This window comes from Phragmites australis, chromosome 2 (assembly GCF_958298935.1).
Source record: "Phragmites australis chromosome 2, lpPhrAust1.1, whole genome shotgun sequence".
Classification (NCBI taxonomy): domain Eukaryota; kingdom Viridiplantae; phylum Streptophyta; class Magnoliopsida; order Poales; family Poaceae; genus Phragmites; species Phragmites australis.
The window spans coordinates 24,041,855-24,058,505 of record NC_084922.1 but is presented as its reverse complement, the minus strand read 5'-3'; the positions used below and the strand labels follow the sequence as shown (position 1 = coordinate 24,058,505).

Here is a 16,651-nt window from a genome sequence, read left to right as displayed (position 1 = left end):
TGATATGCTAGTGCGTAAAGTTTAGGAGTCGTAATAATTCTTTATTTGAGATCCGTTGAAACTCACGACACTATCTAGTGTTGCATAAAATGAGAGTGTATATCATGTCGAACTGGCACTAAAATTCAATAACCAAAACTCATCACATATATAATACTAGGAGGAGTAAAGTGAAATTATTCAGAGGTTTAAAGAGCTATGTAAATTCAATTCAATGCTTCTGGTTCGAATATTATCATTACCCTAGTAGTATAAGACTAGTTCTCATTTACACATTTGTAAAAGGAAATATGTGTACCATGCAGTAAAATTAACAAAATGGTCAGAACAATGGTGCGGCTATATACGATTCTAGAGATTATGATGATTGTAATATTTCCATTTTGCTATTTCTAATCAGGAACTCAGTATATATATAAGCACCAATATAATGCGTGCTGGTCTCTCGTTCGACGAATCAATATACCTTCCTTTGCCAGTGGTCTTTTTTTATAAAAAATATCAATATTATTTTATCTGTTAATGACCTACAAATAGTGCATATGAAAATTTGATTAAGATTGACAGATCAACAAGATAAGCCCTGTGATCCTCGCCTTTTTCTCCTTCCCGCGCACACTCGGGTTGTAGTACCTAGCTTTGTAAAAGCTTATCGATCTCCCCCTCCTCCACTGATATCTTGCCCAGCTGCAAGCATTATTGTGATCGCTGGTGGTCATGACTCATGAGGGGACCCATGCATGAACTGCAGATGCTGTGGAAGCTCCCAAAACATTTATTCCCTTTTGAGGGGCGGGGCCCGGCCCCTCGACTCCATCACCTGAGCTGCTGCCATTTCTTAGTTTCCACGTCCTCAGGAGCAGCACAACTTGTGCTTGATCTCCCATTATTATCACCCAACACAAACATTTCATGTGTCTCTGCAGTACATTAGAATATGGATATATAGGTTAATATATATACATTATTGTTTCATTGGCTGCCCCGGCCCCACCATTAAGCTAGCCCACCCAGTGCAGGTCCCTTTCGACCCATCGATCGATCGCCGGCCTCTTCATGATCAGCTAGTTGATCGTCGATCCATCGGTCGTCTGCGCGCCTTCTCTTGGCGCCTATAAAGGGAGAGATGGATTGCGAGGTCGTCGATCAAGCGCAGCGCCATTCCAACTCTAGCTGAGCACATAGCAAACAACGTCGACGTCGTTAGTTGTTGAATCGTGCAAGTAGTACCAGCACAAACCAATGGCTAGTGAGGTCGATTTCTACGATCTGCATAACTGCATATTTATGCATGCATTCTGTTGGTACATGCAGCTCAAGAAGTCATCGACAGTAGTTGTAGTAACAGTAGTCAGTAGTCTAGGTACTCTAGATAGTGCGTAGACCTGCACTTGCATGCATGCAATGATCGATAATTAATTAATACACCATGCATATGTTGTTAATTGTTGTGCGCGTGATTGGTTATAGGATGGGAAGAAGGTGCAGGAGATGTCGCCGTGGGGCGGCAGCGACGGCGGCAACCTGGTGCAGGACGCGGTGGACTACCGGGGCTGCCCCGCCGACAAGTCGAGCACCGGCGGGTGGGTGGCGGCGGTGCTGGCCCTCGGGATCGAGCTGTGCGAGCGGCTGTCCACCATGGGCATCGCCGTGAATCTGGTCACGTACCTGACGGGCACCATGCACCTGCCAAGCGCCGCGGCCGCCAACGTCGTCACGGACTTCATGGGCACCTCCTTCCTCCTCTGCCTCCTCGGCGGCTTCCTCGCCGACTCCTTCCTCGGCCGATACCTCACCATCGCCATCTTCGCTCTCGTCCAAGCTGTCGTACGTATCTGCAGCTCTCTATAGTGCTAGATACATGCATGTCGTCGCGAGTACAACTCGCGCCAATGTCATGACGAATGAATGCGTGCAGGGCACGGGGCTCCTGGTGGTGTCGACGGAGGTGCGGCATCTGCGGCCACCGCCGTGCGGGGGTGCGGGGCCGTGCGAGCAGGCGACGGGGCTCCAGATGGGAGTGCTCTACGTGTGCCTCTACCTTATCGCGCTCGGCACTGGCGGGCTCAAGTCCAGCGTCTCGGGCTTCTGCACGGACCAGTTCGACCAGCGCGACGCCCGCGAGCGTGCCGCCATGAGCCTCTTATTCAACCGCTTATTCTTCTTCATCAGCGTCGGCACACTCCTCTCCGTCACCGTCCTCGTCTACGTCCAGGAACACGTCGGCCGGAGCTGGGCCTACGGCATCTGCGCCGGCGCCATGCTCGCTGCCGTCGCCGTCTTCCTCACCGGCACCAGGCGCTACCGCTACAAGCGCAGCTCCGGAAGCCCCATCGTGCACATCCTCCAGGTCCTCGTCGCCGCCGCGCGGAAGCAGAACATCAAGCAGCAGCTCGCCTCCGCCGCACTCTACGAGGACAGGAAGGAGCACGCCCGCATCACCCACACCGCCCAGTTCCCCTGCCTGGACAGGGCGGCGGTGATGGCTGGCGACGACGACAATGAGGTGGGGCGTGACGGGCGGCCGACGCCGAACCCGTGGAAGCTGTGTTCCGTGTCCCGCGTGGAGGAGGTGAAGATGGTGGCGCTGCTGATGCCGGTGTGGGCGACGACGATCCTGTTCTGGACCATCTACGCGCAGATGATCACCTTCTCCGTGGAGCAGGCGATTACCATGGACCGGCGCATGGGAGGGTTCGAGATCCCAGCAGCCTCGCTCACCGTCTTCTTCGTGGGCGCCACCATGCTCACCCTCGCCGTCTACGACCGCGTCTTCATCCCGCTCTGCCGGAGCCTCATGACTGGCCGGCAGGGGTTCACCAACCTGGAGAAGATCGGCATCGGCCTGGTCCTCTCCATCGTGGGCATGGCCGCTGCCGCCATCACCGAGAAGAAGCGCCTCGCCGTCGCGGCCATGGCCTCGAACGCGGGGGCGGCGGTGCTGCCCATCAGCGTGTTCCAGCTGACGCCGCAGTTCCTGCTGGTGGGCCCGGGCGAGGCGTTCATCTACACGGGGCAGCTAGACTTCTTCATCACCCGGTCGCCCAAGGGCATGAAGACCATGAGCACCGGCCTCTTCCTCACCACGCTCTCGCTCGGATTCTTCCTCAGCAGCGCGCTCGTCTCGCTCGTCAAGAGCTGCACGCGCTGGCTCGGCGACACTATCAACCACAGCCGCCTCGACTACTTCTACTGGCTGCTTGCCGTGCTCGGCGTCGTCAACCTCGCCGCCTACTTCGTCTGCGCCATGTGGGCCACGCCGACGGCCACCAACCAGGCGGAGCAGCCGCACCCCGCAACGGCGGCCGCCGACGAGAAGTGCTAGCAGTATCAGCTACAACAGACCGATATAGTTATCGTCTTATCGTATGGCGTTCACTCATGTTTATCGCGAAATAAGAAACGCCTCAAAATTAATAACTAGTGCTTTTTGACTCGTGCTATGTATTGCTCCCTCATGCTTTTTGATTGCTGAAAATATTCCACAGAAAAAGGATGCTATCAACAAGAAGATAACTAGTTCACTCTGGGTGCTGGACTTTGCAACATTGCCTAAGAGCTACAACTCAAAAGGCCAATTAGTATTGCGACTCAAATACAAATACTGAACTCTGAAGGTCATTTTAAGTGAAGCAGATTGACAGACTGAGATTGTCTCTCAGATTCATGCAGCAAGCACGTATATACATACCTAATTCAGTTATAGGGGAGCAGGGTTACCTCCCCTTATGGCTGCCTAAGTGAGATACACACACGAACCTAACTGCTTACAGTAGTGAAGATCCAACATCTGAACACCAACTTCAAACCATACTTACAGCAGGGCATCAACTTCAAACCTGTTCTCTTCCAGATATAAGAGGCTGCTCATTTTCTGTTGATAAAGTTGTGGTGCGTCCTGAATTCGCATATTCTTGATGCTTTCAGCCATGTTTGTAAATGAGAGCAAGTCCTAGAGCTTTCCCTTCGCGAAATTCCGGACAATAATCCCACGCCTCACGAAAGTGTGGCTTCTGCGGCAGCCTCTCGAAAACCTCCATTTTGTAGTCCGGCAACAACAGCAAGGAACTAGTAGAGAACACGGTAGGAAGAGTGCTGCTGTTAGGTGCTGGCAGTGGCATGAATGCTGATAGATCCACCATCACACACTACCGGAATCGATGTATATGCCGAGTACCTACATGTATGCCGAGTGCATTATATCGGGCACTCGGCAAACAACCACCTACGCCGAGTATCCGACGAAAGCACTCGGCAAACAATTAGGCACTCGGTAAATATCTCAAAAAACACTCGGCAAACAATAGCACTCGGCAAAAGAGAGAAAAAACACTCGGTGAATTCAGGCACTCGGCAAACAACGCGCCACGTGTCCCTCCGTTCGGCGGCTGACGGCGAGTCGCCCCTTTGCCGAGTGTCGTACATAAATGTTTGCCGAGTGCCCGATATTAAGCACTCGGCAACCTTTTTTTTTTCTTTATTTTCTTTTTGGTTTCCTTTTGTTCTCTTTTCTTTCTCGTAATAACAACCAACCAAGGGCCGTCACACATCGATTCCGGTACTACTGCAGTATGGTTTAAGGATGATATTGTTATGAACTTGGAGTTAGAATTCAGTTGTGCTTCAAGATTGAGATGCAGCAGATGTAGACTCCTGGGAGCGGCCCTTGGAATCAGTTGTGCTCTGAACATGTGTCAAAGATGCTACCGTGTGATGAGCTGAGCTCACAAACAAAGGAGAATGACAATTCTTCTTCCTTGCCTTAAAAAAGGAATTTCTCTGCTATATACTATCATTCCAGCTGTCATCCAGACAAAGAAGGAATTTTCAATGCTTGCCAAGTGGAAGAAACAAAAGCAGTCAGCTTGACACACCAAGCTGCCCTTCTGATCTATGGGTTTTGTTTGGTTCATCGTTAGGTGCATCAGAGAAGGTAGCTGGTAGCATAGTGAGAAGTGGTGGAACAAAAAAGCAACAAAAAAAAACATGAGACTTGCCATGGTGTCATGATATGATACGTAGAGGTTGTGGTAAAAATTTGAGAAGGTTTCGCAAAAGCTGTCACGTACGATGCTTAGAAACTGAAGCATCTCCGAAAAAGAATCGTGGTTTCGAGAGGGAACGGATCAGGTTTGAAGCCAAAGTGACGGTTGAATCATCGTTTGACCTTGAAACTTTTTCTACACTCAACATACAATATAGCATATTCCATGTTAAACTTTGGCATTTTTCTGGGTCCGTTTGCTATTTTTAATTCATTAAGTGTATTTCTTGGCTTTTAATGGATATAAGTCAAATTTGATCTGCAAGTACATAAAATAATGAACAAAAATGGGTAGAAAAATCATATTCATGTTGTTGAGTCTATTTTTAGGCCTTACCCAAGAAATGAAAAGAAATTTGAAACATCTGGGCGGCAACACTCGACCACCAACATGTAGCTTATTGGTTTTCTAATTCTAATGAAAAACATGAGACTTGCTATAGTGTCATGATATGATACGTAGAGGCTGTGATAAAAATTTGAGAAGGTTTCGCAAAAGTTATCACGTACGATGCTTAGAAACCGAAGCATCTCCGAGGAAGAATCATGGTTTCGAGAGGGAACGGATCAGGTTTGAAGCCGAAGTGACGGTTGAATCGTCGTTTGACCTTGAAACTTTTTCTACACTCAACATACAACATAGCATATTCGATGTTAAAATCTGGCATTTTTGTGGGTCCGTTTGCTATTTTTAATTCATTAAGTGCATTTGTAGAAAAAAAAATTCAGGTGTTTGCCGAGTGTTCTTGCGTTCACACTCGGCAAACAAGTGATTTACCGAGTGTCCGTGATTTGGCACTCGGCAAACCTGGGCTTTGCCGAGTGTTCTAGATTTGAAACTCGGCAAAAAACGACACTCGGCAATTTACCGAATATAGTGTTTCCCCACCCCGGCCGCGCGCGGGGACAGATCTCAGAATATCCTTTGCCTTCTCCCCGGCCGCCGCCGCCGCCTCCCGCGCCCCCATCCGCCGCGCCGCCAGCGCTGCCCTCCCCCTCCTCCCAGCTCCCCCTCCTCTGCTGCCGCCCCGCCTCGCGCCGCCGCCCGACGCCGCCTCGCGCCGCCCCGCCCGCGCCGCCCCCCTCCGACGCCGCTCCGTGCCGGCCCGCTCCGCCTCGCGTCGGCCAGTGCCGCCTCGCGCCGGCCAGGCCTGCCCCGCGCTGGCCCGCTCCGACGCCGCCCTGCGCCGGCCGACGCTGCCTCGCCCCGCGCCGGCCAGCACCGCCCCGCGCCGCCGCTGCTCCGACGCCGCCCCGCGCTGCCCCGTGCCGCCCCGCGCTGCCCAGCACCGCCCCCCTCCGACACCCGGGGTACAAGGTACCGCCACACGCCATGCGCTGTTGAAGCCATGTGCTCCTCCCTCCTTTTAACCCCTCCTCCGGACAGTATTGCCATGAGGACTTCATATGTGACTCATGTCATTGTGGGTATGTGTTGCTGGTAGCACATGAAGTAGATCATATGGGGTCCTCGTGGCAATACTATCCGGGGAATGGGTTATGAAAGTTGATTCAGATTTCAGTCTGCGTGGTCCTCTAATTAGTCTTTAGATGGTTGTATCCTCCATATTTGTCATGCCTGTGTTGTTGTGTTGTTATGCCAGTTTTGCTATTTATTACAAAGGAGGTGCCGCCAAAATTTTGAATTTTGGCTAATTTAGGGTTTAGGATGTGCATGTCGCGTAACCTATGCGTCTCCCGTTTGAAAGAGTTATGGTTATAAATATGCAAGTCTTTGCATATCTATAACCGTAACTGTTTCGAATTGTCCATATTTTTTGGACAGCCCGAGGATGTGTAGATTGGGTTCGTTTCAATGCTCTACTCCGATCCAAGACAGAGTTTCGGCAGCGTCTCCCCGTTGTTCTTTGGATACACATTGTCTTGGCTTGTTGCCGAGACGTGTATTTGGAGAACAGCGGGGAGGTGCTGCCAAAATTCTGTCTCGGATCGGAGTAGAGTATGGAAACGGCCCAATCTACACATCGTCGGGTGGGATTAGGACCTATCTTTACCTATTAGATAGTTTGATGCATGCCGATTCCCTCTTATGGTAAAACACAAATATTTGATGGAAATAATTAATTGTATAGGTAGATGAAATTGATTTTTATATTACTTGCTGAATAAAAAATATTATATGTGTATGTTTCCCAATATGTTAGAGGATGGATGATCGTGAGTGGATGTACACTGACCGCTCTAGTCAGGGTTTTTTGACCGATGAATGGATCCAGAAGACCGATGCATTCTTGGAATTAGCATTTGCTAGGCCTAAGGGACCTCGTGGAACTTGGTGCCCCTGCAGTATTTGTGCAAACGCGCGTCAACAAACAAAGGAGGTCATGGGTCAACACCTTTGTAAGAATGGGTTTATGCCACACTATACCCGGTGGACCTACCATGGTGAGTCCGAACGTGCCAGAGAGGAGGTGGTGCGTCAACGCACCAACGACTATGATGTCGGGGTCGGAGACATGCTAGATGACTTTCATGACGCACATTTTAATGAAGCACGTATGGAGGAAGTGCCGGAGTCAACCGCAAAGGACTTTTATGATATGTTGTCTACGGCGCAGCAACCCCTTCACGGGCATTCCAAGGTTTCTCAACTGGATGCCATCGGACGCCTAATGGCTATCAAGTCCCAGTTTAGCTACAGCCGAGAAACCTTCGATGCAATGCTGACAGTTGTTGGTAGCCTTCTCCCGAAAGGTCACATTCTGCCAAAGAGCATGTACGAGTCGAAGAAAGTCCTCCGTGCACTTAAGATGCCATATGAGCAGATACATGCTTGTCCAAAGGGATGCATCTTATTTAGGAAAGAACACGCGGACACAAAGTACTGTGTGAAGTGCAATTCCTCTAGGTATCTTGAGGTAGACTCTGGTGATGGTCAGAAGAGGCAGCTCGCAATCCCCGTGAAGATCCTTTGGTATCTTCCATTCGTACCGAGAATCCAACGGCTGTATATGACTGTGGAATCTGCTAAACAGATGACATGGCACAAAGATGGGCGTCGATACAATCCTGACAAGCTGGTACATCCATCGGATGGTGAAGCATGGAAGAGGTTCGATCTGATTCATCGTGAAAAAGCTCTAGAGGCTCGTAATGTACGAATTTGCGCTCGCAACTGATGGGTTCAATCCATATGGTATGACTTGTGCCTCATACAGCTGTTGGCCCATGTTTGTTATTCCCCTCAATCTCCCCCCCCCCCGGTATCATCTTTCAACAACAGAACATATTCCTATCGCTGATAATTCTGGGGCCTAAATACCCGGGGAAGAATATGAGTGTGTACATGGAGCCGCTGATGGATGATTTGGTCCGTGCTTGGGAGGATGGGGTCTGGACATACGACCGAGCTACAAAGACAAACTTCAAAATGCATGTTTGGTACCAGTACTCCCTGCATGACCTACCGGCGTATGGGATATTCTGTGGCTGGTGTGTGCATGGGAAGTTCCCATGCCCAGTATGCAGGGCGGCTCTGATGTTCATTTGGTTGACAAAGAGTGGCAAATATTCTTCCTTCGACAAGCATCGACAATTCCTTCCTCTTGACCATCCATTCAGACAAGACATGTAGAACTTTACGAAAGATGTAGTTGTCGAAGGCTCAGCACCACCTAAGATGACCGGTGCCGCGGTTCGTGCTCAGTTAGACGCTCTCGAGGCCAATGCCCAAGGAGATGGATTTTTGGGATATGGTGAGCAACATGCCTGGACTCACAAGCCATGCTTGTGGAATCTCCCCTACTTCGATGATCTCCTTCTTCTACATAACATTGATGTAATGCACACTGAAAAGAATGTCGTTGAGGCCATTTTTGGCACAATCATGGACATTCCTGAGAAGACGAAGGATAACGTTAAGGCTAGAGTCGATCAAACGAGATTATGCAATAGACCAAAGCTAGACATGGCCCCTCCCAGAGGCGGGAAATCGTGGACGAAGCCAAAGGCCAATTTCGTTCTTACAAGGGCCCAAAGGAGGGAAGTACTTGAGTGGTTCCAAACCTTGATGTTCCCTGATGGGTATGCAGCGAATCTGAAGAGGGGAGTGAATTTAGCTACTTTGCGAATCAACGAGCTCAAGAGTCATGACTATCACATATGGCTTGAGCGGCTACTGCCGGTGATGATTCGAGGCTATGTCCCCGAGGATGTTTGGCTAGTGCTTGCGGAGTTGAGCAATTTCTTCCGCCAGCTTTGTGCTAAAGAGTTATCTCATACCGTGGTAGAAAACATGGAAAGACTGGCGCCTGTGTTGCTCTGCAAGTTGGAGAAGATCTTTCCACCCGGCTTCTTTAATCCAATGCAACATATGATTTTGCACCTCCCGTATGAGGCACGAATGGGGGGGGGCGTGCAAGCCCGTTGGTGCTACTCAATTGAGAGATTCCAAAAGATTCTTCGAAATAAATGTAAAAATAAATGCAAAATTGAAGCATCCATAGCCGAGGCATACATCCTGGAGGAGGTGTCAAACTTCACAACAAAATACTATACTGACAATCTTCCCAGTGTGCATAATCCACCCCCTCGTTACAATGCTGGCAACCCCGAAGATGAATCAAAGCTTAGCATCTTTAGAGGGCAACTTGGCAGTGCAAGTGGTGTGACTAACAAGACCTTGCAACATGAAGAGTGGCGCACTATTATGTTGTATGTCTTGACCAACCTATCCGAAGTGGAGCCGTACATGCAGTAAGTGCTCAATACATTATTTCTCAACTAGTCACAAGTTTGTGTCCAACTCCGCTTCTTCTCATTGCTATAGGGAATTCAATGAGCAATTCTGGCATGAATCAAGGGAACCTACCTCAAGGAAGCTTCGGCCCTTCTTAGAGATGGTGTGGGAAATGACATGCCCGATTTCATTTCTTGGTTCAAACAGAAAGTACTTTCTAACTTGGCTATTACACCAACTTGATTTCATTTCTAACTTGATTTCATTTCTTACATGCGACTAATACACCAAGCTATCCCGCTTAAACTTGTAGGGAACAACCGACGAGTCTATGAGTGCCGACTTGAGACAAGTTGCTGATGGTTGTGCCTATAGGGTCAGGTCATTTAAGGCTTACGACGTGAATGGATATCGCTTCCACACAGCAAGCCACGAGCAGAGTCGACCCAATCATAGAACAACAAATACCGGAGTTTTTACTCCAGGCTTAGATGGGGCTGAGTACTACGGAAGAATTGAAGAAATATACGAACTGAATTTTGATGGGAGCAAACCTCTGAATCCCGTCATATTCAAATGTCATTGGTTCGATCCAGAAGTAGTTAGACGGACCCCTAATCTTGGGCTAGTCGAAATTCGACAATCAACCATCTTACTAGGAGACGATATCTATATTGTGGCTCAACAGGCCACGCAAGTTTATTATCTCTCGTACCCGTGCAAAACCGTTGAGCGTCTTAAGGGTTGGGATGTTGTGTACAAGGTACTGCCACACAGTAAACTACCAGTCCCAAACAATGAAGATTACAACATAGACCCCAACACATATGATGGAGAATTCTTTCAAGAAGATGGCCTCGCAGGGAATTTTGAGATCGACTTGACGGAAGCTCAGGGCATGAAAATAGACAATGAAACTGGTGCTGACGAGGACGAAGAAGACGAGGTTGAGAATGCGAGGGACTTGGAATTACTTGAGCGGTTACATTTAGGCAATGACAATGATGACGGCATTCCTCCTCCCGAGCATCAGGATGATTATTTCAACACACGTGATAGTGATGATGAGACTTATGATCCAGCTGATCCCGATGATGATGATTATTTCTAATAATTGTATGTTTATTTCTAATAACTGTATGTTTTTTAGTATGCTTCATCTATTTAGATCAAGTTGTATCATCCGTATTAATTGGTTTACTCTTTCTCATAGCAGGTGATTGAAGGATGGTGGGCGGTATGAGGAAGTTAACGTTGCTATACAAAAAGGCGACGGGGAAAGCCACGGATGCAGGTGACGGGTCCGAAAAGAGACCCCGGGGAAGACCTCCAGGAAGGCCGAGAGGCGGAGGCAGGGGTGGAGGAGGTGCTTCTATACCTGCTGTTGAGGAGGAGACTGAGTCGCCTCTAGGTGCGGCTGAGTCTGAGTCTGACTCGCCTATACCTACGGCTGCGACTCAGTCTGGGGATGAGGAGGAGCAGGTAGAGGAGGAGAAGGTAGACCAGGGGGTAGCTCTAGCTCTATTTCTTCTCGTGTGTGGCTGCGTGGTCCTTCTAGCCTCCCGAGGCGACCGATGCCAATGGCTAGACGCCTGCTCATTCGACCAGATGGAGAGAAGTAAATGGCTCTCTCTACTCTCACTATTTTTTTGCCTTTGTATCTTCAATATTTCAACACATACTAATAATTTGCCTTTATACTTGTGCAGGAACTGGCTGAAGGTTGGAGAGGGTGACCACTCACGCCATGTAAACGGCATCCTTGGACTTTTGATCAAGGAGAAGTTCCCTGGCATGGTTACTTTGGGCGGAGTAACCGAGCCGGCATACACATGGGCCCACTATGCAGCCGCGCCGGATGCCTGTGACCAGGAGGGAAGGGTGTTTCCCAATAGAGCCGAGCGGGTGAAGGCCGGGCTGTGGGTAAGTTTCTTTCGCACTACATTAGTCAATACTAATCGCATGGAAATTATTTAACTAATGACTGGATCCGTCGCGTCTATATGCAGGATTTTTTTAGATGCGAGCCGGGCTTGGAGGCTAGGCAGCTGCTGTCGTCGACAAAGTTGCCAAGAAGCTTGTTAAGGATATGCACTATGAGGCGCGCGTCCAGGCCGTGATCAAATTTCACGCGGAACACCTTCGAGCGAAGGTGACAAAAAAAGACGCTAGGACCATATCTTTGACCCGGGAGCAGTACCTGCAGGTAAAGTACATTAAAGCTTATTATTCCTTAGATTACTAACACTTAATTTCTTCTTCTTATATATCATGTACTTGATTATTTAGGTGCCTCCGGGGTGGTGCGCAGGAGACCTTTCGTGCTGGACGGTGATCGTGGACAAGTGGTGCGCTTCCGAGTGGGAGGAGAGTCACAATGCTTGCCGGGAAAGGCGATTGTTGATGCCTGGCGCGCCACACCATCAAGGCAACCTCAGCCTGACTGGTTTCGCGGCTAGATGGGTATGCAATAGCATCTGTTGTTCCCAAGCTCAGTTCTCCTTAATTTCTGTGCGGGTGTCCCCTTTATGAATGTTATTGCTTTTCTGTTGCAGTCGGCAAAAAATGATGGTCAGCCTCTCTCCCAGTTCAAGGCTTATGCTTTGGCCCATAAGTCAAAGGCGATGCACAGGGTTGCATATGACCCGAATGACCCGGCCTCAGTGTACACCAACGAGAACGTCAAGGCTCGCCTGGATGGATACACATCGATGGCAAAGGAGGTCCACGGCCCAGACTTTGATCCGAGCGAGCATGATCTTGATGGGGAAGTGGTTATGAGGGCGGGAGGAGGCAAGAAACATGGCCGGTTCTGGATTGGCGACGGCATACTCGATACGGCCACCTCCCTCTCTCTCTCAGCTTAGAGCTCAGAGCACGAGCTCAGGTCCGGGTATACGCCCTTGCCCAGAGCCTACACGGATTGCGATGAACGAAATCCAGGTTAGTTCTATTTCATTCATCCTCCACGATCTTTACATGCTTTGCATTGGAACGATGATGAGATTGCGATGACATACTGTAGGCCCAGCTAGATGAAGAAAGGAGGCTCCGGCACGAATTAGAGAGATCGTTCGAGGAGAGGATGGCGGCAGAACGATCCCAGTGGTATGCGATGATGACGCCCCTTTATGCTGCAATGGGCCAAACTCCGCCACTGATGCCAACCCCTTCTCGTCCACTTGCTCCACAGGCTCCACACACTCATGTGAGTTAGTTTATAACCTTGTAATCACCATTATTGCCATTCCTACAACCATAGAGTGTTGTGCTAACTATCTCCTCCTTTGTGCAGTATCCATCAGAGGGATCGAATACGCCTGGAGCTGGAGGTTCGCACTTTGGTACTCCACCTCACTTTGGTTTGTTCTCCTCACTTTGAAAACTTACTTTTGTAACCCCATATCCATACTCAGCATTTCTGTTTACTTTCAAATGCATACTTCTTACTTAGTGTTTCTGCTCCTTGATTGATGCAGGTTAAGGTGGTAATCAAGTGTGGAGTCCGTTACGGCCTGCAACATTTTCTTTTTGTTTGGACTATATTTTGCTATCTTGTCACGACAATTTGTGATGTTTGTGTCACTTGCGATGTTTATGCGACGGTTTATGTGATGTTTGTGGCATATGTGATGTTTATGCGACGGTTTATGTGATGTTTGTGTAATATGTGATGTTTATGTGAAGGTGGTAATCTGTGAAATATATATAAATTGTTTTGAATTGCAGCGATAGTTTTGAATCTGGTATGGATCAATTGGCAATCTGGTATATAACAGTTTGTCGAGTGTAACACTCGGTAAACAAGGCTATGCCGAGTGTAACACTCGGCAAACGTGACACGTGTCGCAAGGCTGTTCAATCTGGCATTTTGGATGCCAGTTTGCCGAGTGTATACACTCGGCAAAGAGTGCTATCTGGGCGCTATTCTGTGCTCACTTTGCCAAGTACCCTCCAATACACTCGGCAAATGTGCCGTGATTTGCCGAGTGTATTCCACGGACACTCGGCAAAGTCGGCAAACTGCCCAAAAAAGGGACGATGTGCGAGCGCCACGTGTCCTCGAGTTTGCCGAGTGTATACCTTAGACACTCGGCAAAGAGGACGTTAAGGCCCTGGCGCCGTTAGGTCGTTTTTTTTGGCCGAGTGTCGTATTTGGCTCTCGGCAAATATGTTTGCCGAGTGCGCGATATAAAACACTCGGCAAACAGCTGTTTGCCGGCACTGTGTATGCTGACAGTATTATGCCGAGTGTTACACTCGGTAAACATTTTGCCGAGTGTTTTTAGGGCTTTGCCGTCTCAAAATCCGGTAGTGACACCAGGCTGCAGAAATGAAGATTGTCCTGCTGATTTCTTGGAAACAGGTACTTGAAGTTGACCTAAACGATGTTGTGATGATGCATTAAATTCAGGATGTGATACATCGGCAATCGTCTTAGCTGCTGGAAACAATCACCCCTGTCAGTCATGGTATTAATGCACGAGAAACACAAACTTTGAGATTTTGCAAGACTTACAGTTCATACATGTCTCCAAGTGAAAGCTTGCTGCTGCCTCGAGAGATATGCCTGTTCTTTCGTTTTTTATTTCCATCTGCACATCATCAATAGATGCTCAGAAACAATGAAAAAATTACGTGGTATTCAATAAACTAGAACAAAATCAAAACACGCTACAAGAAAATGGCTTGCAGCTGCAGGTTCTTTTCCATGCCTCTCCGGCACTTCCATTTGGTTTGGTGGAAGAAACTGCAATGAGCTGGTTGTGGCAAAAGAAAGAGTAGTTACTTTGTTATCGTTAGAAGGTTCCATGCACAAGAGATCAGCCTTGACATCCTGTTGTGCAGATGAATATGGTTCTAGTTTCCGAATTGGGAAGGAGGCCACCTCCTCGGGAGACATGCCTGCTATTTTGTTTCTCCATCTGTACACAGAATCATCAATAGATGATCAGAAGAATGAACAATTTGCATGGTACTCAATACATGAGAACAAAATCAAAAGATGCTACAAGAAAATGGCCTTGCAGCTGCAGGTGCCCTTTCATGCCTCGCCTGGTACATCCATTTCGTTTGATGGAAGAAACTGCAATGACCTTGTTGTGACAAAAGACGAAGTATTTACTTTGCTATCTGTTGGCACTTGCACGCACAAGAGATCAGCCTTGATATCCTGTTGTGCAGATGAAGATGATTCTAGTTTCCCTATTGAGAAGGCCTCACCACATGATCGATCAACAGTCTTCTGATTGGCTGATGAAATTTTCATCTGATCAGACACGTTTTACTAGTGTAAATCAAGCCTATGCATGTAACAAGCACGTACAATTTTCGGAGTTAATCAAACTAGTATCTGCTCCTTCGTTGCAAGAATCAGCCACCCAGCTCTTCACCTGCATCTGCACTGAGATAACTTAGCAAGAATATGCAATCAAGAAGGATACATTTACATCTCAATGAGGAAAAAAGATCATATCCAAACAGCAAAAATATGCTAGAGAGCTGCGACCCACTTTTTGGCACGTTTCATGGTTTTCATCTCCAGCTGCAGAATCATCAAGTGCCATCAATGCACTTTCTAAATGAAGATGGTCTGAGAGTTGGGGTTCCTTTGTTTCATTCATTCCGAGAAGCCCTTGGACCGGGCAGCTCGGCGGAGGAATTAGTTGCCCACCATCTTTGTGGGAAGGATCCTCTGATGATTCCAGTGGCAGCACAGATTGTGATAATACATGGCTACATGCCTGTTCTTCAGAATGTCTTGTCACTTCTAGCAACAGATCATGGTGAGGATTCTGTGCTTGCGACAAGTTTGATGCAGATCGTGATGCTTGATAACAATGTATCACATGATTGGAATGGAGTTCTTCATCTGGGAGATTCATTCGCCTTTTCTTTCTGTTTGGGTTAGAACTAGAATTATCGCTGATTTCAGTAAAATTTCCATAGCCATCACTGATCACAACAATATCAACATAGCTGGACTTGCAGTCAATTTCAATAATATCATCAAGTGAAGAGACAGAAAGAAGTTCCTTTCTTTTACTAGCAAGTGCCTAAAAAATATGACCAAATGACAACACAATTAAGGAAGAAATCTTAATCGGTAGTGTCGGAAGGGAGAAACAGGGACCAAAAAAGTTATAATAGTTGCAAGGTACTAGAGCAGAAAAATTGAGTGATACAGATGCATGGTACCTGAGAAATGCACCAAACTTTTGCAAAGTTAAGCGCCCATGATTTTCAATACTAATGCAATATATTTTCAAATTAAGGTGGAAGAAAGAAAAAAAAGATAGAGAACAAGGCAGGTTGTACCTTCGGCAAGCAGTGTCACCCTAATTTCAAGCGCGGTTCTTTCTTTTCCACGTTTTCTTTCCTCGCCCTATTGTTAGGGACAGAGCTGTACCGATCACTATCTCCGTCAGGAGTGGAGAACACTGGTGAACAGCTTTCTTCATCAGAAACTGCATAATTTACTTTCCTAGCATTTTTTTAGTAAATAAGTAGGGAGTATTAGTCCAGAACATTGTAATAAATATAATTGTCAATTCAACATATGTAGCAACTACAATCAAGGCATCCAAGAAAAGATAAGAACATATTGTGAACTTGAATTCATGTAAAGTGGTAGTGGAAAAAAAGAACAAAATTAAAGTAGAAATGGGTAACATGACGAGTAACAAATTGACCAGCTGGTAAAAAACCTTGGTTGAGCAAGACCTCCATTCCTGATCGTCCCATTTTGAGTAGGGTCTCAATGACGCACTTGACACAAGCAACTAGTCATCTTCATCTGCGCTGTCATGTTGTTTTACCCTTACTCCGTATCTTCTAGGTTCACAGCTGCCAACATCTGCAATGAGACCTAGTGACCAGATACCATCCTGATAAACTTCCATATCTGC

The 16,651-nt window shown here is 47.7% G+C and overlaps 1 protein-coding gene across 1 annotated transcript; it reads left to right on the top strand.

The window, feature by feature from the left end:
• Window positions 1-1,119: 1,119 nt before the first annotated feature.
• On the top strand, window positions 1,120-3,370 carry LOC133909944 (protein NRT1/ PTR FAMILY 6.2-like). Its single transcript, XM_062352469.1, has 3 exons — window positions 1,120-1,254; window positions 1,471-1,827; window positions 1,919-3,370. The coding sequence occupies exons 1-3, from the start codon at window positions 1,243-1,245 to the stop codon at window positions 3,323-3,325; spliced, it is 1,776 nt and encodes a 591-aa protein (XP_062208453.1). The 5' UTR covers window positions 1,120-1,242; the 3' UTR covers window positions 3,326-3,370.
• Window positions 3,371-16,651: the final 13,281 nt, after the last annotated feature.